Source organism: Symphodus melops, assembly GCF_947650265.1.
Source record: "Symphodus melops genome assembly, chromosome: 4".
NCBI classification, from domain to species: domain Eukaryota; kingdom Metazoa; phylum Chordata; class Actinopteri; order Labriformes; family Labridae; genus Symphodus; species Symphodus melops.
The window spans coordinates 14,358,553-14,386,552 of record NC_136694.1 but is presented as its reverse complement, the minus strand read 5'-3'; the positions used below and the strand labels follow the sequence as shown (position 1 = coordinate 14,386,552).

Sequence of the window (28,000 nt, the reverse complement as noted above, 5' to 3'; positions counted from 1 at the left end):
ACAACACACTGCAAATGTTTCAGTTTGAAAAATAGTAGCCTTTATTTTCTAATGGTGGTATTTACAGGTGGCGTGCTGCCTCAGTACATATAATAAAGAACATCGTAAAAAGATAATAACATATCTCGGGCAAAGGAAGCATAACCAAATTAACTATGGACTCTGGGATATGGACAAGATAAATAATGTAATGTATGCAGTTGTTTTAAAACTACACAGAGTCAGGCTTCAGCTTTGCCCTTCAGCATCCAGTGAGTAAACGAACAGTCTTTCCCACAAACATGTGCCCTGCTAAATCATTCAAATGTATGACAAATATAGTTTAAAAAACAATCAATAGTACAGAATCACAGAATAACGTCAAATCTTGATTTAACACACAAGAAAATAATACATTACAAAAAGCACTACATGAAAACAAGCAGATGCAAATGAAATATTGAAGACACGTCTTACTGTCGTGATGATATAAGCAAGAGGGAATGTGAGGCTGTTTGTCTCGTGGAAGTAATTATAATAGATCATAAAGAGTAGATAATAGATGTACTCAACTCGCCAACTAGGAGTCTAGTGTTCAGTGGTTTGGTTGTCAATACAAAATGTGGACGTTATCTAGTTCATATTTTTCTTTTGTCCCTGGATATATATTTTTGTAAAAACTTTAAAAGAATGATACTTTTGAAGGTCAGTGCCTTGGTTATCCAAGCTTGATAAATAATTGTAGATAACTTCTTTCAAACTTTTCTCAAAGAGATTTTAAACCATGCTTGTCTGCAGCATGTTAATAACATGACTTGGCTCTGATACACAAGCTGTCGCAGCAGCCTCTACAGCTTGATGTTTATCGATGATGCATTTGGTTTCTGATACAGTAAGCTCTACATAAATAATAGAAAAGAACCTAAAATTCTGACAAATAATATTCTCTTTTACAGCAATAAACAAACAAAAGATCATAAATATGAGGCAAACTGGTGCCTCTAACATTCAATAAACATTAATAGTATTGAATTTTATCAATGCAATGATTAAAGTACATTGTCAGTTGGTATTGTGGTGGGACACATTACACTTAAATAAATTGATAAGCCAAATCTGGCTGGATCATTTGTAAGTGGTATTGTATATGGTGATTATGGTGACTGGAACATTCTTCTGAAACAACACAACAAAAGTGCCAAAAGAAGAACAGATATGCAGGGAGAGCAGAGGATCTACTGATATGTTCATCATGAAGTCATTTTCCTTTGGAGTGGAATATTTGACATTTTTTGATCTTACCCTATACATACTTTCATTAAATAACATACTGTATTGTTTTAAATACCACTACAGTATAAACTCTAGTGAAATAATCCATACTGTCAAAGGGGCGGGCTGAGATGACTCAGCACTTTTGACTACTACACAAAGACTAACTGATTTGACTGAAGTACATATGTACAAATATTGGAGATCATATTTACACAGTTCTATGCATTGATAGAACATTTTAATTTGGGATATGGAAGAAAGAAAAATCGTAGATGCACCGCAATTTGAAACATTTCATTGCAAGCTTCCTATTAGAGTTACAATAATGACTGCTAAGAAGCATAAAATATACATATCCAGTCTTGTGTCTCCAATTTTCTGTAACATACCGACATATCATTTCTAAAAACAATGTTTAAGCAAAAAGGGGATCAATATAGACTAAATATCGGACATAAAAACTCGCTAAAATAGAGGGGGACTAGTCTGCCTTAGTGCACTGGGATACAGAATAACAAAACCACCGAAGTAGGGGGACGGAAGGAACAGGATGTCAAATTTAATCCCTGAAATCGCAACGTCCCCCAGAGATGAATAGTGACAGGCACTTGAATGTCATGGTTGTGTGAGTGTGTGAGGAAAGTGGTGGATAGTCACATGAGACTGATAGTCCTCAAAGAGTGTTTCTTGCAAAACAAAAGCTGGAAGAAAAGGTGCAGTCTCCTCCTCCTCATGACTCCATCTCATCTCCATCGAATGATGGCGGCACAAAGCTGAGGACCTCCTCGTATGTTAACCCTAAGAGGTGGCAAAAAATAAAGTGGGACATTATTTTTCTTTTTTTTTCTTTTTTTTTAAGTACAACCTTCTTATGTTCCTCCCAGGAGACTAAATCCCACCGTGGTTTTATAAAGTGGCAACTTACTCTTCCATTCTTCAATTTCCAACTCGCGGCTTTCAAAGCTCTGATCGTAAGGCTCAGCCTCTGGCTCGTCGTCTGGATCGTGATACTGGGCAAAGTATGTGTGGGCCAGAGCCTCAGATGCTGTGATTCGCTTGTCTGTGTCCAGCACAAGCATTTTTTCCAGTAAGTCCACCGCTTGAACAGAGTAATGAGAAAACAATACTGAATATGTGGAAGGGCAAAGAGAGAACAGCAAAACCAAACACTCATATAAACACTCATCAGTCAGCTCATATTAATTAACAGACAGTGTTTTTTCATAGTGAAATCTGAACACTGGACGTGTGTGTGTGTGTGTGTGTGCGCGTGTGCGTGGTAATCGTTAACTCTGCTCAAACAGAACAGGGACCTGATTAAACCACTAGAGGGACTCAGTGGGCTGGGATTTGTGCCATCCACGGTGTGAAACTCACCAAGAGGGTTGGCGCCAATAAACACATCAGCAAAGTTCCTCTTTGGCATGTTGGGAAGTGAGTTAATGTAGTTCCTTGCCTGTAATCAAAAAATTAACAGAACAGCAAAACTGTATAAGATAAAGCTGTACAGAGTAGAAAGGTTGAACTTAATGATCTGTAAAAAAAACAACAAAAAAACAAAACAAACTAACAATTATTTACCAAATTTAGCTGGTGCAAAAAAAACCCAAAACATTTCTTTCCAGTTAGGCATGCTTCAAAAACGTCAGTAAGAACACAATTCTCCCCTATTTGCAAAGCGTAGTGCCCTATTTTTCAGGACCAATCACCACAGACATCATCAGAAAACACTTGCAAAGCACTCTGGAAAAGCCTTGCTGAGACAAGCTTGGTGAGTCATAGAGGAAATCGGGAGTGAGTAGAGCGAGAGCAGAGGCAGCTGACTTAAACACAACACATCAGGTCTAATTGTATCTGTCTTTAAACAAAACTGTAGGTATATCAGCTGGTGCCCGATAAGGGATAAGGGGGGGGGGGGTTCTCACCTCATGGCTTGGCATCCTGCTTATGAGGGAGGCTGGGGGTGTCCCCGTCAGGCGCATTATCTGCTGCAGCTGGTTTATATCTACAGCTTTTGAGTCAAGGGTCATTGTAAAATGGAGGTCAAAGAGCAAGGGGGTTTTGTGGCGGGGAGATGGAATGGGTGTGGGGGGGGGGGGGGGGGGGGGGGGGGGGGGGGGGACGACTTAGGGTGGATGAAAAGGATGTAACAAGAGGAATAAAGAGCTACAATTCAAAATAACACTTGCCTACCTATAACCTAAGTGTCCAGGTTTTTACAAAGGTTTGTTTACCTTTTAACCCCACCCTGACTATCAAATCAAGAAATTTGCTGAAAGACATGCTTAAAAGAAGTAAAATTCAGAGCCTTGTATTGTAGTGTAAATAAAGCCTTGAGAAAACCCACCAAGTTCAAGGCAAAACAGGTGCAGCTTAGAGAAGTAGTGCCAATACAAAGTAATGAAGTACACCATCCTACTCTTGCAGCACAAAAAAAACCAGGCAGGACGGACAGTGCAGAGAGCTCGACAGGATGGTATTCATCACTCACAGACTCTGAGGAGATTTTCATCATGACCTCGGGCACTGGGGTTCCGATGATTACCATTATAAGCTTCAACTGATCAATGTCTACGACACTCGCATGAAGGAAAACAGAACGGGATGGAGGGTGATGGAGAGGGATAGGAGCGGTTATCTTTGTCTGAAGGTAGTAATATATCTCATTCATACTGAGTTTATCAATGAATAACAAAGTTACAAGACAGAAGAAGAGCCTTTAGCTTCAATACTCAAAAAACACGTCTTTTACTAAATAAGGGGTGGAGTTTGCTGGTCACAAAGCATGCTATGACATAAGACAGCTTAAATGAGACAGAGGAAAGGACTATTGTACTTTCCATCCAACCTTCTTTATAAAAGGGTAGCTGCATCAGGAGATGATTTACATTTGGTGGGAGGCACTTATTTAAACACACAACACAAGAGCATGCAGTGAAGAAGTAAGTGACTTGGCGATGACCTCAGAAGTGTATGCCCACTTCTGTACCTGATGGTGTGTGTCAGTGTATTTTGTGTGTTACTGTTTGTTTTTGTATTAAACATTGTTATGTTCTGCTGCTGTGTATGGGAAGCGTTGTGGGAGGGAGACGGGAAAATGTGCTGTATCTTGAAGAAACTGTGAAGACAACCATGAGCAGAGCTGAGTCATAGGCCACAGGGGACTTTAACTCTGATCACATGCACACACACACCCATTAGTATTCTGGCACACAAAGTCAGGACTTAGCTGAGCTAAAGTGTGTGTGTGACTCAGAGTCTTGCACTGAGTCGGGAAACCAACGGGTAACCAGCAAAAATACTCTGTAAAGGATTAAAAAATACTTTTATATAAATTAAGGGGGGGGGGATAAATAAAATGCAAGCACATAGCAGGTGGGCATGTGAAAAAGAAAATATAATAAATAATTTTAATAATTTAAAATAATTAAACAGAAGAATGAGTGTGCGTAAGAGATCAGAGAAGTGTCGGTCATATTGTGGCTACTGTCAAGAGACTGTTATTATTGTGTTGAGCTTTTGTTCTCAATTCCAAACACTTCATCTGAGTGCTCCCAAGCACACAGTCCGCTCTTTTCTGCTAAAACCCCCCAAAACAAAACAAAAAACAGGTAGACACAGGCTATGATCCCCATATGTTTTTCTCCGCTTTGTGTCTGTTCTGTGCGACATAAGCAGTAAGTGTACATAAGTAAGTAAGTAACATACAGCAAACTGCAACAGAACAAAATGCAACAGAACAGTGTTGGTCATGCAGAAGCCATATGTAAGAGACTGTTGTCATAGAGACCAGACACAGGTGAAGGACTATTATTCTCAGTGCAAACATGTTTCATCCAAGAAGTCCTGAATGCACAGCTAGCACTTTTCAGGTTGGCATGCAGCCTCTAAAGTGAATTGACTGTGATGTCATTGTGCTCAATTGCAGGTTAGGTCGGATCGCAGGTAATATATGGACGGGTCAGGGCTGGTACTGATTTGACATGCGGATAATGCGATTAATGACTCTGGTTTCAGTACTGAGCTTTATGGATACAGGCGGATGCAAGCGCAGGACTCAGGTGTGGGTGTTTAAAACAGTGTGGTCTTCAACTGTGTGAGGGCGTCACATACAAAGTATCATGTTACTCTGTAGCTGTAGTCACAGATATTTACATAAAGAGAGCAATATCACTTTCAAATATACAGAACACCTGCAGTAGAGGTTCAGCAAAGAAATGTTTGTATGGCAGTGACAGCAGTGAAAGGATACGGTCCGTGCCAGGGAAGAGCGTCCGTCCTGTCAGCAGTTCTGCCATGATGCAACCCACCGACCAGATATCCACTATTGACACGTAATGAAGAAAAAACATCCTTTAGAATATGAGGCTTTGTATTCAGTATCAATAAATTACTCATTATCACTTTAGCTATAACTGTATAGTATGTATATCTAATGCAATGCTACTAAATACTTGTAGCAAACTCAACAATGCAGCTTGTTACTTTTTTGTTGCATCTGCTACAAAATTACTTAAGAACTGAAATCTTACATTTTACTTTTTCAATTTGAAAGTGATACAATTTAAAAATGTGGAATTGAAAAATGGAGCTCTATCAAAGCCCAGTTAAGTGTTTATGGACAAAACTACATCCTTTGCCCAATTATATCTGCACGTCATAGCCCAGTTACAAAACTGCTTTGGCCAGCGTAGCATCTTGTAGTCATGTTGAATCCAGTAGAAAATTGAAATGGTGACCTAGTTTATCTAAAATAACAATCATCATGTCTTATGTGACACATTCTGAAAAGAATCTCCCTGAAAAAGGTGCCTTCATAAAAACATACAAACATCTGGTGAAATTATCAAGTTGTATCTATATTTTCTGAGCAACAACAACACTCAAAAAAACTATTTCAATGTTATTTCAAAGTGTGGAATTGAGAGATGCAATGATGCTTTCGATTTGCACTTGCAAACTTGATGGTTGAATGGGTGTGTACCCGTCATGTTGTAGTGCATCCAGTTGAGCATGATCTCTGGAGCTCTGTACCACCGGGTGGCCACATAGCCTGTCATTTCATCATCTGTGTGCCGTGCCAAACCAAAGTCCAGGATCTGAGAGACGATGGGATTTTTATTATGAAGGAGAGGGAGAAAGAGAAACATATGCTACTTTGCATAATTAGCTAAATCACACTCAGAAATTATTTTTGCGTTTTCTCACCTTGAGTTCGCAGTCTTCATTCACAGCCAGATTACTGGGCTTTAAGTCCTGAAAAGAACAAAAAAAAAGGAAGGGGGAAAAGTGAAGTGAGGAAACAAAAGCATGTTTATGTTTGTCAGATATAATACAGGATGTTGGTGATGTGGTATTCATCATTTTAACAAGAACCCATCAGACAGACATGAAAGAGTCTGGACTTACTCTGTGGATGATATCTGCAGAATGGATGTACTAATGAAAGAAAAAAACAAAGGACTTATTTTCAAGTTGAACAGCAAAAAAGTAGCACACCTGACAATAAATTAAACTTCAGATGCATGACCGAAACAAGACTTATTTAGAGACAGAGAAGTCAGCACACAAAATGTCCTTCAAGTTTCCTTTATCTGGGTAAGTGCTGAAACACACCGGCACATCTAGTGTGCTAACTTTTCTGTCTCTTTTTATTTGTAACTTGAACAACACTCAAATTCAAACACAGCCAAAGTCAAATTGTTTTAATTTAGGTATGTGTGTACATCATAGTGTGTACATACAGTATTTTCTACCAACCCTTTCCATGCTACATTGGGTAAGCAACGTTAAGTGTACTTTAACTTAAATGTACTTTTATTCACATATTAGTATGTGATAGCATAGTTGGTTCAAAGGATATTTCAAAACGTTTACATGAAATTGCAAAGTACAATTAAAAAAGACATTAATATATTTATATATCAATGACTAAAATAAATGCCAGAGAAAAGAAATTGGTCTTCAGTTAGAGTGACCAACCACTTTGTTCTTTCAGATACTCAACCAAAATGTGAACAATTGTTTTTATTTCCTATACTGAAAAGCTAACGTTAGCTGAAGTTAATATCTTAGCGCCAGGCCAAGTGAGACACTGTGGTGATACATCTAACCTGAAGTCCTATGTCACTGACCTTTAAGCCTCTGAGGATCTGGTAGATGAGGAACTGGACATGGTCATCGGTCAGCTTCTGACACTTGACGATGTTGTTGAGGTCTGCACCCATTAGATGTGTCACCAGGTACCTGCAATCATAAAGTACAGCATATGGGATGATTGTTCCTGTTATCTTTTTTTCTTGATAGTGGAATGTTTTTTTTATAGGGAGCAGATCAGCTGAGTGTAACTGTTACTTTTGTTTATGGTATATCTGCTCATACCACACAAGACCTGTGAACATGTGCATGCACATTGTTCTCTTGCCTGGTAGTAAAAGGATTTATTTGCAAATGTTTTGAACTTTACTGTCGATAACGTGAAAAAGAAGGTGTGTTTGTGTCACTTCATCTCACATTCCCACAAAGGTGCAAACATGCTGATGACGCCACAGCATGTGGAGAACTCAAGGACACTGATTGAGTATTCTGTGCACAAACACACACGAACCCCAGAGACTGCCAGATGGCTGTTACCAAGGAGACTAGCTGTGATGTGTATGGGTGCATGTGTCCCATCTACATTCAGCTCAGTAAAACCTGCTACATGCTTGACTCGCATGAAGTCATAAGAAGAAGAATTTGGTGTAACCCAAGTATCCAAATTTTTTTTTTTTAAATCACAATCATAATCTGCTGATTCCAACGTTTCCCTTTCCATTAGAGGGAGACGGAGAAATAAACCGAGCGGCAGAGACAGGGAAAGACAGGGTGATAAAAATTTGACTTACACGTCATTGAACTCCTCTAAGCTTGTCGCTGGTGTAAAAACATCTAGTAGACTTATCACCTGGAGAAAGAAAAAAGAGAAACAAGTTCAGAAAACATTCACTATTATTCACTATGATCAGCATCTATGTTTACACAAACACGGGCTATCAGTTGAGTTTGTCACAGAGGGGAACATAACTGTGTGACATTCCTACTTTTTCTTGGATTAGACTCTGCAATATGTTCTGCCTTGTCTCATTGCTCCAGTATTAATGACTTATGTGCAGTAATAGTAAATGTGGCATACACCAGGTCAGCCATGTGCACTGTTTTCGTTAATAAGAGGTTTAATCAAGTACATAGAGACTGAACAACCAACAGATCAGAGGAGGAAGTGAACATTATCTGTTTCAGTTGTGTATCAAGCTGACACGACAGGCACCAGCAGTGTGTCAATGTTGTATGTTATCGGGTTGAAAGAAAAATACAGATTTAAGGCACCGTAAGCATTGAATCATATTGGTCTAAATTTATCAGGCTTCTTTTTCACATTTCGACCTAAGTGGAAAAAGCATGACAGGCTACACAGTTAGTTTCAGGTTTGAACTCAGCAAAAGAAAAGATAGGGACAACGTACAAATCATATTAAAGGAAAATCATCTCTGTGTTTTTATCTGCAGTACATGTATATTCAATCCATGCATGCTGTTACACTGTAGCCCCAAGTGCCCACCCTGCCCCCTGGAGAGAAGAGGAGATTTGGTAGGTATTGTAAGAGGAAAAAAAAAAACATTAGAGCAGCCCACCTACACAGGGCGAAAACTCACAGCTGATTGGTGGGTTACTGCCACAACAATCAGCTGATTGGTCCACTCAGGCTTTTCCTAAATCAAAACCCAGGGAGTCTCCTGGCAACAGTGTGAGCAAAACACAGAATCCCTCTTGGAGTGAGGAACAGTAGCTTTTAAAAAACCCTTTGATCATTAACAACAAAAAGCACGGCTTTATGCATTTTTTTTTCTGTTCTGATGAAAACAGCCCCTGGCAACAACATGCTCATTACGTTCCATAGATTTAACCTTTAAAGGTAAGCTGTGATAACAACTGATTTTAACGAGACTTGTGTGCTATTTATTCACTTTTTTGGACATGTGGATATCTTGCATTTGGATCACTGACATAGGCACTGATTCTATGTCAATTGTTTATTTAAAACCTTTTTTGTTTTTTCAAAAGTGCACTGACCCATTTTACCAGTAGCACTGGTGGAACGCTAAACTTCATTGCAAATATTTAGGCATTTCAAGTGGCAATGTGAAGGCTTGTATAGAAAAGAGAATCCAGAACATGTGATGTGTGAAGAACTGTTCGATGTAAAATAACACTCACACAGGAAATGAAATTAACAAGAGCTGCAGTTTTGCTGGTCTGTGTCCCGTTAAGAGGCTCTATAGTTTTCAAGCTACAGTTTCTTTCATCCCCACAGGAAATGTTTTCCCTAATCTGCAGTGCTTTAAAGCCCTTGCACGTTGAGGACACTGATACCATGTCAGTAATCAGTGAGCTTAAATAACATGCTATTTCTACCCATTGCTATGGCAGGCAGCACATCTTCTTACAACTCAAAACACAAGCATCAACAGACATCTCATCTCACTCACTGACTAACACACATCATTCAGCTGTGTAGTTGCTCCCACACAGCACACAGACTCCTGTCACTCCCTCTGCCGCTTAAAATCATAACCACTAATATTACATAACACCAGAGGATCAACACCGTTTGGTCAGCACGTTCGCTGGATGCTGCAATAGCTCAAAAGAACTAGAAGATGTGTTTGGGCTTTTTTTGTAAGTGGCCTGTAACTAAACTTCCACAGAGAAAACTACCTCCAGGATCAGAAGGAGAAGTGATGAGTCGCTGCAGCAAAAAAAAAACAAAAAAAAACACAAAGGACAAAAATGTTCTGACAAGGTGTTAAGGGTGCAGCTTTAGACCTGTTTGGTAAGTTGATATGCAAACATAGGGAACATGCTTTACATAGAAACCCTTTTTTTTTTCCACTAAATATCACTGTCCTCCTCGCCTCGAGTCCTGCATGTTCGTGTGTGTGTTGTTTACGTGGTCAAACATAAAACTCAAACAAGAAGCTACTTGTCTTTTCTTAAAACGTTCCTCTTTCATAAAATCTAGCCCTGACGTTAAACCCCTGCTGTTGCAGTTTGGACACAGGATGGCTCTACTCTACAGTTGTCTCCTTATTCATGAACGCTGTACATGTGGACAATTTATTAAACACCTGGGAGTCACCTGGGAGACTGCTATTACATGCGTGATACATTTTTGTTTGTCTTTAGTTCCTCATAAACTCTTGTGTCACCATGGTCTCCACACACACAGACACATTCCTGAGGGCAGACCTCCAGCAAGGATTCACACAGTATAGCAGTGTTTGCAGTGGTGCTAGTAAGTACATACTGTGAAAACCTTGTGCACGACTTCATGTGCACACATGTGCAATCCTTTCACAAGAGCTTAACTACAAAACAATGCATACGTTATACACAAGAGGCTGTGTGTGTGTGTGTGTGTGTGTGTGTGTGTGTGTGTGTGTGTGTGTGTGTGTGTGTGTGTGTGTGTGTGTGTGTGTGTGTGTGTGAGAGAGAGAGAGTGTTGTTTGCAGGTGACTTACATTCTCGTGCTTCATGTGTTTGAGCAGCCGCAGCTCTCTGTAGGTTCTCTTTGCATGGATGATGGACTGGAAGGGTCTGGACAACTTCTTCACTGCTATCTTCAGGCCTGTCTTCACGTCATACGATGAGCTGAAAGAAAGAGGGCTTGTTAGACCTTTTTTTTTTTTTTGATAAAGGAATAGCACCATATCAGACCACTGAGGACGGTGTTATTTAAATCTACACCATACATTGAGATTTTTTTTAACAGAGTGTAATCAGCTTAAATCCCTTAACGCAAAAGAAAGAATAATTGCATAACATGAGGCTCTTGGTTTTGCTTCTTATTTGACTTCTCATAAGGCTGCTCGGGGGACATGGCTGCAAAAACAACGGCTGTGAAAACCCACCAATACTCAACTGTAAGAATGAATAGGACAAATTGGTAAAAAACAAAAATTTTAGAAAGCAGCTTACTCTCAGAAAAGAAAAGGACAATCTAGAATAGTGTTATATTGCAGGGGTTTAATATGAAATCAAACCTTTTATTCTGAACCCATTCAGGAAATTATCTGCTGGCCTAAATATTCAGATTCTATAATTAATCCATCCAAATACAACTTAGTCATATTGAGTCTGTGAATAATGTGGATGTAAAAAAAACTAATTGTTTTGTGTTGTGAAGCAGAAACTGAAAACACTGAAATGACATAGATGGTTTGCAAATTATCTCTAACTAACTTTAAAAGCATAAAGATTCTCTGTCAACTTACAATCTGCACCTCCCTTTCAATCATGCTGGTGTTTAGTCAGCAGTCTTCCTTTCAGTCATTATTTATTTCATTTATTAAAAGGGTGTAACAGTATTCATTATTGTGACTGAAGAGCCAGGGCAAAAGACAAAAAGAAGATTACCAGGTGTGGCTAAAGAACGCAGAAGCTGGGAGGGAACTGTGCTATAGTTCTGTTGATGTGAAATAATAAAACTAACTAAAATCTAAAAATGCTGCATATCCAAGGAGACATTTCAACCATCTTCTTGCCTGGTTCATCAAATTCATTCACACCTGTATACTTAACAAACAAACATTATACAGACTGCTTGATAGAAAGCTGGGTATGGCCCCCAGAAGACGTGTGATATTGCTGCATTTCCTGTATCTGTACAGAAACACAACCCACTCACAGTAAAATGCCTTCTTTCTAGGTCACTCATTTAAGCTGAATCACAAACGGCAGATTGCGAAAGGAGAACAAAACAAAAAATCTGTTTTGGTTTTTTTTTGCTGGTGAAGTGCCGTTTCCTCTTTTATGTTTAAACCGTGTGACGCTACTTTTCTGCGGGAAGTGATTAAATGCTGATCAATATTTGGGTAAACTACCAAACCTTCGTGAATACTCTGAACTACTGACCCGGTCTCAATCGGCACTGTGCTCACTCAGCTGAGAGGTAAACTCCTAGCCGTGTCTTCAACATGACTTGTTACTCAACAAGAAGGGAGTCTTTCCTCTGAGCGCATGTCACTTACTTATTAAGACATTTCAACTTCTTGATCTTGTCACTCCATGACTGTGAATTCAGCAGAACTGTTAACTCACTAATCTGGAGTTAAAGCTATTATTGGTTGTGTCGTACGCTAAAAAACAAAGTCCTGAGTGCCACGCATCCACTGTAAAAAAAAACATTAAGATAAGCAGTGTGTTTGTTCCAGTAAGTGAGAGATAATCTCCCACACCCACTGAACTGCTCATTCCAGGCCTGCAGAAAAATGTAAAGATGTGTCACTCGTGAGGGAAAAACTTTACTCGAGTCAACACCTAGTACACCAAAAGCTAGATGTGAAAACAAAGTCACATGCGCACTGTCTTCTAAACTGCTGCTAATCCGTGAGACAAACAAGAGTGGTCTAAGCATCCATCGTCTAATTAGTGAGTAATAAATGGAAGTGCAATAAGTGGTGGCCATAAAAATGTGGGCAGTAAAAAGGAGCAAATGACTTATTGAGACATCCTCTCACAATTCTCTTCATCACCATGCACTCACTACCCAACAAACTCTACAGCACCATATGATCAACTTTTGCAAATCCAGTGTTCAAAAAAGTTGCAGTAAGACTCGCATACGTTTTTGCAGAGGTCTGAAGATGATGCTTTTCAAGACAAAATAATAAATACACACCAACTTAGTCTTCAGAAATAAATCTTTACATCAGTGAAGAAGAACACTGTAATACACTGATTCTGATGTTCTTATTACAACTGCTGAACTTTACATGTTAAATGAGGATGTACTTTTTGAATTCTCTGTGCTAGGAGATAAATATTTTCAACATTGATCAGGTCTGGAAAACGTGATTGAACCCCCAACCTGTTTTGCAAGCATTTCAAAGTTCAGACATGTCATCCATACACAAGTCAAAGAACAACAGAGGTAATGACACCTCCTCCTCACGTTCACTTCAGTTGACAACAAATCCAACTATGTCCAATCTATTCGAAATGTTGTGTGGGAAACAGGATTTAAAAAAAGTTAGTGCATGGACGCACTCTCTGTGCTCACCTTTAAAGCTGACGTGATCATGAAAATGCTCTCTTAGTAACCACAGTCGGTTATAAAGGACTGTAAATATTAAGACCTTTTTTTCATGTCTTTATGGTTATGACAGGAAATAACAGCTGTGATAAAACAGTCAGGGGGAACATTGTGGGTTAAACATAATAACAAGAAGAGAGAAGCAGAAGTTAGGGCTGATCATGTTGCAGATGTTTGGCAGTAATCTGTTTTCACAATGCTTCTGACATTTCACTTACATGTTGGTTCCCCAACCTGAGGTCTGGGGTCCCGTAGGGTGGCATGGTCTGATTTTTAAAAAAATAAGTTCAAGTTTATTTGATTGTCCTTCATTCCATATCTATACATCAAACACAGTTTTTCTTAGATAAAAGGTAAAGGGGGCTCCAAGGAAGGTTTGGAACCACTGCTCTAAAATACACAAAGCATGCTGATTTTTAATACTGCAATGTTTAAAGAACATCTCGCTGTGATAGAACCAGGTTAACATGTTTACTTAGCAGGCGCAATGATCTCTTCTTCCTGCCGTCCAGCTTTAATTTAATTACCCAGGTATAAAACAGTGATTTTTTTTCTTTACTGCTCTGCCTCCCAACGTTAGTGAACAAGTCGACCATCCCTTCTAAATCTCCCAGATGAACTGGTTTTCAGGCCTTTGTGGTCCAGGGAGTTCTGCTTGCAAGTTTGAGAATCAAGACTGGCAAGCTATGCAAGTCTAATTTGTTTGACCTATATCTAAGAATACAGTTCAGCTAAGCAGTTTTCCCTGAAAATCTGTGTAAAACAAAGAAAAGAGTGTACTTTAAGTGTGCTATACAACAGATGACTGTGTTATTAGCTGGTAGGTAACATTTCAGGAATGAAAGAAATCCTAAAGTATTATAGTTCAGATTAAAAATCATTTAAAATGAAGCAGTCATTTCTGCTCTGGGATGCTGCGTGTGTCCGTTGAATAGGTTAAAATCACAACTACTTGAGCAGCCCTATGGAGACATGTTAATGTTAATAATTAGAAGAGTGTAAACGAGGTGGCATGAATGCAGTTTTTTGTTTTAATAAGTGATATATAAACCCTACCCTCAGTGGGTAGAGTCATCGTCTCTCAACCGGATGGTCGAGGGTTCGATCCCCAGCTCCTGCGAGCAACATGTCCGATGTGTCCTTGGGCAAGACACTGCTCCTGTTGTCGAACACTTGGTGCGCTAATATATACATATATATATATATATATACACACACACACACACACACACACACACTCTAAGATCAGAGGACATTTGATGGCAAACCTACTTATCAACGCTGCATGCTAAAGATGCAAAAAAACAGTGTTGTAGCAACACTTCAAATTTCACCAAGTACCTGAGTGAGAGACACTCGGATCTAAAATTCAAAAAACTGTATTTGTCCCTGAGGGGCCAATGCTCTACTAAACACCACAGGTTAGGATATAAGCTAGCTTGCGTTATTGTAACTTGTTACTTGTCAGTCAACATGGTTGTTAGCTTCCTGCAACGTCTTTGCACCCTCCGTTTATAAACGGAAGAGGGGTAGACGTAACAGCACCGTCTCCCACAAAAGCACAGATGAACTCAGAGACCTTCAACGGGCGCCAAATCACACTGAACCAAACTCTGACAACAAATTAAGTCAGAGTCATGCCAATTCTCCCTACAAGTTTTGAAAATATGTTGATGAAAAAAGTCATTATTATTTAGTTTAGTCTATTATTTCGTGGACAATCCCCTTTTACATTAAAAGGAGCAGCTTTAGCCTTTGCGGCTAATTTCCAGCTGCAGTCCCCGGCCAGTTGTGAATCTGCAACCTGAAGTAGTGTAAACTATTTGCCTCTTGTAAAATACATTGCAATAACATTAAAAAAATACTCAAGAAATTCTAATGTAAAACATAAGCACTTGTGATGTTTTGAAAGTAATTTTTTTGAACCCCTTACTCGTAACTTTAATACCAAAATGAATGCTTTTACTCTTCGTACGTCACAGATGTGAGGTAGATGTCTGAATGCTTGAGCTAAATTGCTGGTTTTAAAGCTAAGCCTCCTGTTTGTTTGTTGAGGTTTCAAGTCAGTGCACATGTCTGCCAGGTTCAAACTTAGTGCATCAGCCAGAGCTGCCCACAGTATTACACCTTCTCACCTCATTGAATGCTTTCTTAAGTCAGAAAAATAGCTATTGAGTGCAGACAAAAGAAGAAGGCTCTTATGTGATGACATCACGTAAAAGGCCTTCAATGACAGGTGAACTGATGAAGAAGTGCGTGCTTGCTTTAACCAGTGACATGAGACGAAACTGTGGCATAAGAAGAAAGATGACGTTCATGCAGCAGTCAAGCAGAAAACACATTTAATAGGAGGCAACAAGCAAGTTGGGGTTGTGCCACTCTGTGTTCTCAATTTGCTATCTGTGCAAAATCAATTAAACTACCAAATGTCAATGTGTTTTGAGAAGAAGGGAACATCTGGAAAACAATTACATGTTGCCTTCCAACATAAGTTCCCAATTCTGAAATCAATAACTGCTTTTGCTTGTCATGAGTCATCTCATGTCCTTCATCAAAAGCTGGGAAATATCACAATGATTTCATCAATGTTTAAAAGCCAGCAGAAGTGGATCGTGAAGCAGAGTATGAGTCTGGGCCCAGCATTGTCCACAGAAACACACTGCTACAAACCCAAAACGACTGGCTCTGCATACACCGACACACTGGTGTATGCTGAGCCCACAACAACTCTTCCCATTTTCCCTCATCACCATGGCTATGGCACAAAGCCCCCTGATGGGGAGAAACACCGCAGGAGTTACAGAGCGTCCCAGGCGGTGCGAATGTGTGAGGAGGAACGTGAGGTCCATTGTCCTGTTTGGGTTGGTCCTTCCAGATGCGTTTGTTCACCATCTCATTTGCCTCTATGAAGGTTTTATTCTCTGATGGGCCCACTGCCCACTAATCTGTTACACTGTGGTTTCGCCTCTAATGGGAAACACAGGCTATAAAACTTGACGCTGTCAGCAGTACACAGACTGTTCTGTTATAGCAGTCAACAGCATTAACTCGAAAACGTTTCCCTCCATGTCGGACTTAAAATGGAGTAAAGGTCAGAAAATTTGAAGGAAGTTATGGTGCTCTCTTTATGGAAGTTGCCACTGAGGTTCAGTGGCAGGTAGATGTAGGAAATAATCATATATTAAGAATGTGGAAAGAATTTAAACAGAAAAACTGATGAGTGTTATGGTAGAAACAATAGTCGGTTTGAGCATGTGAGAGTGTTTAACCAGCTGACTAGCAGTCGTGCCATGCTGGAGGAGCTGCTTTGAGGTTATTTATTCCTGTCAGATATCTTCTGAAGGGTTTTAATGGCACCCTGCTGTTTGGACCTATTTTTGTCTGCAACATTTAAAGTGGTATTCCAAAGGCTTTGTAACCATGTGCTGACTTAAAGAGAAAGGCTGACGGCTCTTTGCTGTGCTTGGTGATGTAGCTACAAAGACAGGAATTTCCTCAAAAGACTACAAAGTAGCTGCTAGAACTGCATGATGTAGTTTGCTTCTCTTTTTTTTTGCCCCTCGTAGTGTTCCGACTCTTGGGGAATCCTTCAGGTGACAATGTGATACTCTCAAGGAAGAACATGCGAGTATGCAGCTTTTCAGGAAAACATTTCAACTTTATCAACTAAAGATTTGAGAGAGGCCAGAGCACAAGATAAATTCTTAGCTTTACTGAGTCTGAAAGTCAACTTTGAAGAGAGCACGGGGTTGTAACATCAGAATCAGATTTGATGTTATTCCCATTCATGAGTTTGGTCTTTCTACTCCTTTAATTTACTGTTTACTGTTACTGTTTCGTCACACACACACACACACACACACACACACACACACACACACACACACACACACACACACACACACACACACACACACACACACACACACACACACACACACACACACACACACACACACACACACACACACACACACACACACACACACACACACACACACACCTGAGTATTCACAAATATGCTGATAAGCCATGTTGGGCCTACAATTATAATTATTGTGTTCCAGTTGATCTACACAGTATGAAAAAATGGAGTCAAATCCTGGCGATTAAACTGATCCCGTTACCGTCAGCTAGATTATTAAGTATTATTTATTCTGGGGATAAAAACACTGTAAATCTGAATGTAGCCAGAGCGCATGATATTATTACTATTATTCCTATGTGTATGAATCCTTATTTTTTGTAGACTATGTTCAGTTTGGTCAGGTTCCAACAACCTCAGCCATTTCTTGTTTTTCTAAATTGAGCATAGAATCTTATTGGATTGTTACGCTATACTTGATTTTTATTTACAGTTGCCTTGCCTGTATTGTTTGATATTCAAAGGACATATGTTGCACTAAACCGTCCATTTCTTTTACAGCATGACCCAATGTACATTTCACCTCTGGGGTAAACAAAATATAAAATAAAATAACTTCATCTTAAATAACATCAAACTCATAAACATCTTGAGGGCAGCATTTCACAATGGACCAAAGTCATTCATTCTTATTGCAGGTATAACAGGTTTCTCCATTTAACTTAATTGTAGAAAAAAACAACACAACAACAAATATTACACTGCAAACATGACACATAAATGGCAACTACTTTTAAATGCAGGCCACTCCTAAAATGATTTCAAAGCATTTTGACTTTTTCAGACAACACAGTCATCAAATAAGGCTAGTCACCATCTGCTAAAAAATATATTCTGAGATGGGAATACTGACGTCATCATTCTCTTCCAGGTCAAATTCAACATGCGACCTCACCTCTTAGTTTGGACTTCTAACTCAGATGAGCATCATCAGTGTGTACTTTGTGTCTGGCAATTACCATCCACTTATTACAATGTTGTCAATAACATACAAACACTAATGTTTTACATTTGTTAACGAATACAGAATTGCGGGGTAAATAACGTTTTTTCCCCATGGAGAATAACAGCACCCTTTTAATGACTCTTTGGAGGATGAGAACATTTGCACATTATCTATTTAAACATATTTAAAGACATCAGATGTGTCCTAAGGAGTGCTTGGTTTGCTAACACACTCACGATTGCAAAAAAAACACAATGCAGTTAACTATGTAGAAGTCTGAGGGTCGATCCTCATTTACTGCTAAGTTAAATGAAGGTATACATCCCCGTCCAATAAATGACTTCGTGATGACTAAAAAAGTGTCACAGCTGAGACCACTACCTAACCTCGGGAGTATGAGTCACGGGTGTACTACAACGGGATAAAGGGTGACATCATACTAGAGTCATCATCCTCTTCGGATGGGTTCCTATAGAAAGCTCTCACTATGAGGGGGGCCTACTTTCTGAAAACCACGTGACCTTCTGGTACTCTGCAAGCTGCACCCAACTAGAAAATGCTAAGTGCATGCAATGTGAGGGTGTGTAAAGTGCCAGGTTGTGCGAGCAGGACTATAACACTCTTCCGGGCTGAGGAGATTGTTTCGTTTAGTTGTAGGTCGACCCGTAATGTTTAGTTTGCACAGATCTGATCACCCGAGTAGGGACCACTTCGGTAGATGATGAAAGTGCGAACCTGCCAATGGTGTGCCTTCTTCATAAGAGACTGATAAATAATTTTAAAATCAGTGTTCTGCCTATTTTACTCTGGGATCTATTTAAACTTTAACGTAATTGCGGTAGTGTACTTACTGGAAACGATTTTACAGTCTATATAGTAAGACACAGCATAGGACTCACGTCAGAAAGCAAAACAACAAATGTGCACAAAAACAACAATAATCCCCACCCACCGAAGGAATATGATCTATGCCGAAGCGTGCACGATGAAGCATCAGTTCAAAATATAAACACAAAACTACTTCTGACGATTCGCATTTGTTCTGCTCTAAACGCATTTGCAGCTTTGATAAGAGGTTACTCGCACGGCCTCTGTAGATGGTGGGAAACCGCTCGGTTGTTGTGCAATGTGTTCTCGACAGTGCCCCGCAACAACTGCTTACCATACGGATCCATAAGCACCGGAGCCTACGGGAGATAAGCTCTGGTACCGCTCCGGGACCTCCCACACGATTTTGTTGAGCTCCTGTCGATAGAAAGTGGGTCTTTCCTTTTGCGACATTCCTGCGGAATTATCAGCCGCGCAGCGACAAAACAAGCCAGCGGAAACTTCTGCCCTCTCTCTCTCTCTCTCCCTTCCTCCCCGTGTGGCACGACGTGGTATGCTGCTGCTGCTCCTCTCTGCTAAAAAAGCGAAAGCGCAGGCAATGCTGGATTCTTCTTAAACTTCAGCAACCCCCTCGGTGCAGCTGTGCAGAAGTCCCCACCTCTACGTGCACGTCGGACCGCTTGGTAACAACTTCCTCTACGAACCACATTCAGGTCAGGAAGCTCACACTCTGGACGAGCTTTCGTTGAAATTTTTTCGCCCAGTTTCTTCTAGGGCGCGCTGCAACGTGCACGCGTACGTCCCTTGTCACTGCGCGTTCGCAGCTACCACTATTTCCTCGCGAGAATTGGGTCGCTATTAGGAAACCAGGGGATATCCCGTCCCTGCTGTGGACCTGAGTGGGAATCTCCCACTGTCAATCACTGAACATGTTTGGCCTGTTTGAATGACTCATAGGCAGCTTATGAATCCACCCATGTTAAATAGAAACTTACCAATAAAGTGTAAGCTATTGAGGTCGAACAGTGCAGCATTAATGCATTATATACAACTAAAACTATTTGACTATATTTTTACAACTTCATCACAGAGTTGTCATTCTTATATGTTTTTGTATTCTTACAAGACTAATAAGAAAAATGTCATAACAAACCATCAAACAAGACAGTTATAACCCAACCTAATAGTAAATTAACCTTTACTTTAGATCGCACCTGGATGGAATAATTATTAAGATATTTAAGAGCTGAATAAAAAGCTCAATCAAAGGAATGCAAATTTCTTCCTTTAAGACAGTTCAAGACAGAATTTGTGTATTGGTAAAAAAAAATAACATAGAGATTTCCCAGGTATTATTCCATGTGGGAAAAATTATGCAAAGTCAGAAAAGCACTGGGTATGTAATAAATATGGATATTTATTTCACTAATATGGTTGCAAGGTCTTGATACTATGCTTACTATTATTTTTATAATTTTAATAAAACTAGTGATTTTACTGAATGAAGTCAAATGTCTTATGCCTAAAGCAATATGAAATGTCAACTTGAGACACGTGGAGAGAGCAGTTGTTGTTCTCAGAAAGAAAATAGTGTCTGTGAAAAGGCCATTAGTGAAAGAAAGTACCAAGAGCTTAAGAATGGCGTTAAGAGGGTACAGGGTTCACTGGGTCTACAAGGTGTGACCCCTGTTACTTTATACAAGAAGTATCGCCAGCTGGATTAACTTGAATGACACCAAACCTTTTCACATCCTTTATGTTTGACAGTCTGAATTCACTGAAAGACAGGTTTTTGTTGAAAGTCAAGCATTGCAAATAATAGAAATACAGTAGAGTCTACTGTGATGAATGGTGGGAATAATAACACATTAATGATTTCATGCAGGATTTACTCCAAACCCCCACAAATTAAAAATAATTAAGAAATTGAATGCATAATAATTCTACAATAGTACTTAATTTTGAAAGAAAGCTTATGTTCTGTTAATTGTTGCCACAGATATACATCTACTGTAAGTCAAAAGATGATCACACTATAAAATGAAAACTATATTTCATAGGCAATGAAGGTCACTTTAGACCTGGCTTTGTTTTTAAATAAAAAAACAAACACAAATAGTCTGATTAATGTTTTACTTAAAATTGCATTGCATCAATTCCCAAAACCCAATATTATTCTGGAAAAAAAAAAGTGGCAGAAATAAACAATATTACAGAATTTAATGGTGATGGCATGAGAAGCATTTGGCTTTGTATTCAATTTCCAGACATGTCTGATTAAGCCATCAAATTTCCATGAGAAGTTGACGTAGTTACTGCACTTATTTCCTCAGTTTCTACATTGTGACTTTGACAGTTACAGTTTAGTCTGTCGCAATTTATGACATAGAACTTTCTGTCTTTCAACATGTATCAAAATAAATGTAACCTGAACATGTGCAAAATATGTATTTCAGACCTTAAACTGAGTTAAAGAGATGCCAACCAGTGCTGTTAAGGAAATATTAGAAATGCAAAAAAAGGAAAATATAGTGAACACATGAATATCTTCATATATTAGCTTTGTTTCTCTTCCCCTCCACCTTTGACAGAAGAAATGACAGAATAAAACAGCATAGCTGGGAACAAGCAGAATTGATCACTTTCAGTTTTATCTCACATAACCTCTGGCAAATCTCTATTGGTCATATTCCAAATATATACAGCTAGGCTATTTCAGGTTGTATACAGCTTTACTTTATTGTGCACAGACTGCCCTTATAACTTCTGTATCCTTCACTATAAATATTCATGGGTTTTAGATGGCGACAACAAACAGCTTTACGGTACAATAGAATGATAACATGTGAACCGGCAGGCTCCCTGTGGAGTATATCCAGGATGCCCTTCATGTCTGTAGTGTACACACATTACTAAAGGAGGAGTTATGTACCCAGTCACCACAGGGGGGCAGCACTGGCTGGTCTTTCACATGGGTCCACCCTTCAGGGCCTTTGGGGCTTCAACAGTCATGTAATCCAAAAGGTGTCCCCACAATAAGGATTAGCACAGGACCACATAGTTGAGTTCATCCTCATCCAGTCTTCTCCAGTCCAGTCTCATTCTATCATTTTAAAAAGACAATGTAGAAAGCCATGGCCATACAGGAAATCGCCACAGCGATGTGAAGCCGCGTCCCAATTATCGCAGCTGGCAAGAGAAATGAAGATTGAGATGGTGAGTGAAGAAAACACAGGTCAAAAATATACAGGCAGATCAAGAGGAGTCAAGCAAACCATGTAAATCAGATTGTGTTGTCAGTGAAGTAAGGTGAGTGCCATAAAAAGGGGAAAGTTCAACAAGGGACTTTGTGGTCTGTAAATATGTAGACTGTGCAACATTTACTTGAATTTATAATGAAACAATGTTTGAAGCTTTTTTGTTTGTATTTACCTTCACATCTGTCTTTACATCAAAGAAGATTATACTTATTATAGTAGGATTAACATATATGCAGCCAATGACAAAAGCTCAGATCTGTTTAACTATGAAGATGACTAATGAGCCATCCAACCTGTAAATTACGTCGGACACATGGCTATATGATTGTGTGTATAATTATGACAAGAGTTTTATTTGTTGTTGGTTTTTTTTTTTTACAAAGTTTCATGTACAAACTTCATTTTGATTGGACAGTTGCGAAATCATTTGATTCAAAAGATGTGGAGACCCAATATATTGTCGTCATGACAACAAAAAAATAATCACAAACCTTGCACTGTGGATGTTTGATATATACTCTTGATGTGTATGCAGTTGAGATAATCAATCCTGATCGACTGCTTTTATGCTCTACATTTTTTCTCCAGTTATTTAACTTGTGCACTGTAAACAGTGACACACAGGACATGTCTACAAACAATATTGGAATCTTATTATGTAGTATTATGCGTATGTTGGTCCTTCTCTATAGAGATACCTTTGTAGAAGACGCCCCACACTCCTTTCTTCTCCGACAGCAGCCAGCTGTTGATGCGAGGAACCTTTTTGAGGTACGCACAAGTGCAGATGAACAGCAGCCCAAACACCAGGATGCCATCAAAGGAGTACACTGTAAAATCAGAAAACAAAAGCATGAATCAGCCTAAATCCACAGCAAATGAGCTCAATGCTAGGTCAACAGACCAGGGCTCTCCTTTATAACCGTTGTGTATTCGCACAACAGGGCCTGAAATTTGCATACGCCCTTTCCCAAGCAAAGTTTGTGATCCATAAAAACAAACTTGACGGTAAAATGTGCGCACATTTAAGGAAACTCTGACCCATGCATACGTACATTTTGGAGGCATGGTAAATTGGCGCCACACACAGCGAAGTGTTGAATTGAAGCCTGCAGAATGTATAGATGTCTATTCCACATTTTATTTCATTAAATATCAAACTTACCGACAGATCCGCGTCATTATAATCATAAAAACCAGCTGTTCTTTCATACGTCTAGTGAGTCGTTTTCAATGAGTGATTTAAAATAAGACAATATATACATGTCAAAAAATACTTAAATACAAGTCCACCACATATATTTAATCAGAAGCGCATCACCTTCATTACCCGAACGATCCTCAGAGGACCAGACTGTACACTAATGTCATCATTAAACTAACTCAAAATACATAGAGCCACCAGTTTAAATGAATATCTTTAAATATCGAGCATTCATCATCAAGTCGGATTTTTAGTTTGAATAGAGATGACTGAGCTGCAAGACGCACTGAGCAAGCACACAGACACACAGCAGTGGCTTTACTTGTGTCTTTTCTTTATCACCTGCAGGTATTTATTGTGTAAATAATAAAAGAGTGGACATCTCTGACACGATCATTAGACCTATATATCCTCATAATTAGTCACAGAGCAGGAGGAGTTTATCGTGAAAAATGTGGCCTAAAATTAAGTTTAAAAGATGTAGTTAATCATTGATCAAACTGTGGGTCCCGTAAATATACAAGCATTGCAGATATTCTCATACGTAATGATGAACGGTGGATGTTTTGGCAACGCAGTAATGTGGTGTCATTCTCAGATTTTTCTTAAGTAAAAGAATTCAAAGATAAGTGTGGAATAAAATAAACCATGTTGTGGTGCTGCACAGGTTACTTTTGATCTGTGAAATTGGTAAAGTCTTTATATAAAGATAAGTTAATCTTATAGAAATACATTTATAAATCTGCTGCTTTAACAAAACTCATGTTTTAATTATTTAAAGCATTTCAACAGAAACACATCGACATGGTTTGCACTGTTCTTACCTTACAAGCTAGCTAAAAGCTGAATCGGTTTAGTTAAGAGTTACTTGAAGTTGTAACAACTGGGGATGTAAAGGTTAATCGTGAGACAGTTAAAGACTGATTCAAAGGTGTCACGGTTCACATCGATACTTGAAAAAAAAATTAATTGCAGTAAGAGGGTCCAAAATCAACACCAGCCAAGCGCCAAATGCATGTAGATTTTCTGTTTGGTAAGTACAATTCCTTCTCGGATGTATTGTGACTGATCTCTGATTGATTCAACAGAACCTAATGCCTTCTCAATTAAATGTAATGTAACATATGTGTATGTGACACATAAACACAATTGGTCAGTAGTATGGTGTGCGTCAGCAGCTATAGAGCAGAGGGAGTTGGTTTTAATAACGTTACAGACGTTACCATGGCAACTGCGAACACCAAACCATACAAACAAGCAGGTTTGTAGCCCGAAAAAGTTTAAAAGCCAAAAAAATATTATTTTTTTCTTTAAAAAATTAAAGGAATCGTTTTATTCTTTTTTTCTTCAGTCTCATTGTTTTTGTAAAATAAATCGTAAAAGAATAGTAACGTGAATCGTTACATCCCTACTAACAACACAAATAATAACCCACATCAGCAACAGGTTTATTTTTCATAACTTAAGTCTAGATATTAATCTAACATTATCAGCAAGAGCTACCCAGGTCTGACGTTTGTCGAGCCTAGTTAGCAAGACTCACTGTAGCTTAATTAAAATACGGTATTAACAGCATAGGAGATTTAAAGACAGAAACGTTTAAGGGAAAAGCGAACTGAGAATCATATCTTCGCTGGTAGCAAACACGCCTCAATTTAGTAGAGAAAAAATCGTGTTGGTGCTGTTAACAGAGGCCACGTCTACAGCTAGCCTACCGTTAGCCTAACTTACATGTTCAGCAGCAACCACGGAACAGATACCAACATCATACAGCAAACCTACCATTGGTCATGTTCGCAGTTTGCTCTGTGACGATTCTATATCACTTTATCTTCATTTAAATCAGCATTTCATAATGTTATATAAAGTGAATATATAGTTAATGCAACCACATCCACTCGTCAGTCGGTTGACATTTCCGGTTTCACTGCTCTGCGATCTTCTTCTACGTTTCAGGTTTGTTGTTGTCCTTCCAACAATAGTGCCATCTAGTGGATGTCATGGCTTCAAGCTGCCTCTAACCAAGCATGAAATAGTCCTTCACTTCAACCCATAACATCACTTTATTGATCGGATTAGGGTTAGGGTTAAAGCAATTCACATTTTCATTATATGGTGTGTGTGTGTGTGTGTGTGTGTGTATGTGTGTGTGTGATGTCCCATATGTCAAATTCAATTTCAATTTGTATGTGCATTTTTGATTTCCTTTTTCTTCAATATACAGTTCTACATGCAACCCAAACAATGTTTCAAAAGACATTGGATATAGAAGTGAATTGTTCCTAACAGACATTATAGCGTGTTTGTGTATATTATTTCTTGATTTTAGGCAAGATAATCTTTCATTCATCTCACACACTTAGAAATTACATCCATGAAAAGAGAAAAGTTCTAAAATTAGAATTGTTTGGAGGATGGATTGAAATAAGCAGTCTTAATGCAGAAAAGACATTTGGGAAACTAATGTCTTCAATCATTCAATTCAACATAAGGTATATGCTATAGTACTGAATAAATGCACACCTTGGGCTGTACAGAGGAACAAATGGGGACTACATAGTATTTCCACCCTCACTCCAATAAGTATATACATGAGGTTCTGCCACCTAGATCCCATTCCCACATGTAATTTGCACTTACTGCCATCAGCCACTCCAGAGTGTTTTTTGTCTAATTAACCTCAAGTTCAGAGAGAACTGAATTTGAGTGCCACAATGCATGCAACCTCCTTTTGTCACTTTTAAATTTACCCTGGCCTATTCAGCTCTAACCTACATAGTTTAAAGTATGTTCCAATACATGTCTAACAGTAAAATGATTATAATGTTCATAAATTCATTGAAACATGAATGCTGCATACGAAAAAACTGTTCAAATGTGAAAAAAATCAATGCATGCCAATACACATGCATAACCTATAGGCATGTGCTTTTTGCCCCACTTAATCCTTTACTCTCTACTTAACCAACTTTTGTCGTTGATGGTATTTGATATCACATTATCTCCAGCATACTTTACACAATCTTGCAATTAAATACTTCTCCTTTCTCAGTCAGGACATGGCTTGGATTCAGAGTCATGGCTCTCATCCCTTATCAGGGAAATGTATCTCTACCACTACCAGTACCATGATTTTAAACAACTTTTATTACTTCTGTATTCAGTTACAGTTAAAACTACATTAAACCTGACTGTATGCTAGCTGATATACAGTAAGCACTACAACAGAGTGGTGACCACATCAAAACCTGGAAGCTTCCCAGTCCCAACCTAGCTATTATCAACATAGAGCTTCATCTACAGCTATTCTGCTACAGAAAGTGTGAAAATACTGAGCACTGTACCTGCTGTCTCTTATCAGGTCAGATACGAAGCACCTGCTGAACGATGCAGACATAAATGAATAGACTTAAAGTGGCCTTGACTTCGTACCATTTTACTTTTTTCACGTGACATTATTTCAGTGGACCAAAGCATCTCCAGATGTCTAGATCAGCAATTTCTTTGCATTGTGTCTCAATCAGACAATTCTCTTAGATTTGTTTAGATTTGTTTAACACTGATCACATTAACAGTTCAACACCTCACAGGATCCCAGTTTATCTCTCAAGGAGGAGTAATGAGGCTGACAGCACGATAGGTACCCCCCTATGAAGTCTAGACACTGGTGGTGGTGAAGAGGAATGGAGGCTGTGAGGCTTTGTGAGTCAGAATCTGGACTCTGCTGAGCTGAGATGGAGGTGACTGGGGCAGAGGAGGATGACTGGTTGAGAAAGTTTGTCCAAAACTGGTTGGTTAACTATTTAAATAAACACCCACAATCAGCTGATCGCCAGAGCAAGTAGTAGGGAGAGTGATCTAGGTTAGAGTAAAGATATGAATAACGATGTGAAAGACATAAGTGGTCTTCCTGCTTGAACTTACGCTGAGGTCCTTTTCTTTATAGTATAAGGAACAGATTTGGGTTGATCCCTAAAAAATGTGTTTCAAACTACCTGCATTGAAAGAAGAATAGCACTTAATAGAAGTTATTCATTATTTATGCTCTTCATGGTTGATCAACTTTTAATGGGATGTCCCATTTACTCTATGTTTCAGCAATCATAGAGAAATCTGTAAATATTAAATCGAATTATTGGACGATGTTTACATGGAGATGTTCCCTGTCTTACTGGAGTAAGACTTACTGGATAAGAATAAACAGCAACATAGAGGTCAGAAATGTTTCTATAATGTTGGTTGATTGACGCATCATTCTCGATTGTCAACTATTAGTGAGGGAAATAATCAAAATGTACTAGTCTAATTTGAGACAAGGCATGATACCATGAGGAAGATCCTTTCTGCATATGTATGGTTGTATTAGAGAATTATTTAGAGAAGCGTTTTGACCACAATTCTTCAATGTGTGCATTAGACTGACATATAATACAAACAACACATATGAGAG

The 28,000-nt window shown here is 38.9% G+C and overlaps 2 protein-coding genes across 3 annotated transcripts; both read right to left on the bottom strand.

The window, feature by feature from the left end:
• Window positions 1–17: 17 nt before the first annotated feature.
• On the bottom strand, window positions 18–20,020 carry mapk14b (mitogen-activated protein kinase 14b). 2 transcript variants are annotated; one of them, XM_079340715.1, is made up of 12 exons: window positions 19,421–20,020; window positions 10,815–10,944; window positions 8,142–8,200; window positions 7,389–7,500; window positions 6,664–6,693; window positions 6,463–6,510; window positions 6,239–6,353; window positions 5,507–5,578; window positions 3,746–3,825; window positions 2,632–2,710; window positions 2,180–2,353; window positions 18–2,052 (listed from the first exon to the last, which is right to left on the bottom strand). In XM_079340715.1, exons 1-12 carry the CDS (start codon window positions 19,537–19,539, stop codon window positions 1,985–1,987), a joined length of 1,086 nt encoding a protein of 361 aa, XP_079196841.1. In that variant the 5' UTR covers window positions 19,540–20,020; the 3' UTR covers window positions 18–1,984. The 2 variants fall into 2 exon arrangements, with proteins under 2 accessions (XP_079196841.1, XP_079196840.1); XM_079340714.1 differs by lacking the exon at window positions 3,746–3,825 and adding an exon at window positions 3,180–3,259 and having other exon boundaries at window positions 19,421–20,010.
• Window positions 20,021–21,186: 1,166 nt separating this feature from the next.
• On the bottom strand, window positions 21,187–25,507 carry tmem167b (transmembrane protein 167B). Its single transcript, XM_079340720.1, has 3 exons — window positions 25,333–25,507; window positions 23,045–23,176; window positions 21,187–22,275 (listed from the first exon to the last, which is right to left on the bottom strand). Exons 1-3 carry the CDS (start codon window positions 25,340–25,342, stop codon window positions 22,193–22,195), a joined length of 225 nt encoding a protein of 74 aa, XP_079196846.1. The 5' UTR covers window positions 25,343–25,507; the 3' UTR covers window positions 21,187–22,192.
• Window positions 25,508–28,000: the final 2,493 nt, after the last annotated feature.

Coding starts and splice junctions, on each gene's coding strand:
- mapk14b (XM_079340715.1), bottom strand. CDS start 19,539: ATGTCGCAAAAGGAAAGACCCACTTTCTATCGACAGGAGCTCAACAAA. Junction 7,501..8,141: donor TTAGAGGAGTTCAATGACGT/GTAAGTCAAATT, acceptor TTATGATTGCAG/GTACCTGGTGACACATCTAA. Junction 5,579..6,238: donor GATGCACTACAACATGACGG/GTACACACCCAT, acceptor ACGTGTCAATAG/TGGATATCTGGTCGGTGGGT.
- tmem167b (XM_079340720.1), bottom strand. Junction 22,276..23,044: donor GTGGGGCGTCTTCTACAAAG/GTATCTCTATAG, acceptor TTCTCTTGCCAG/CTGCGATAATTGGGACGCGG.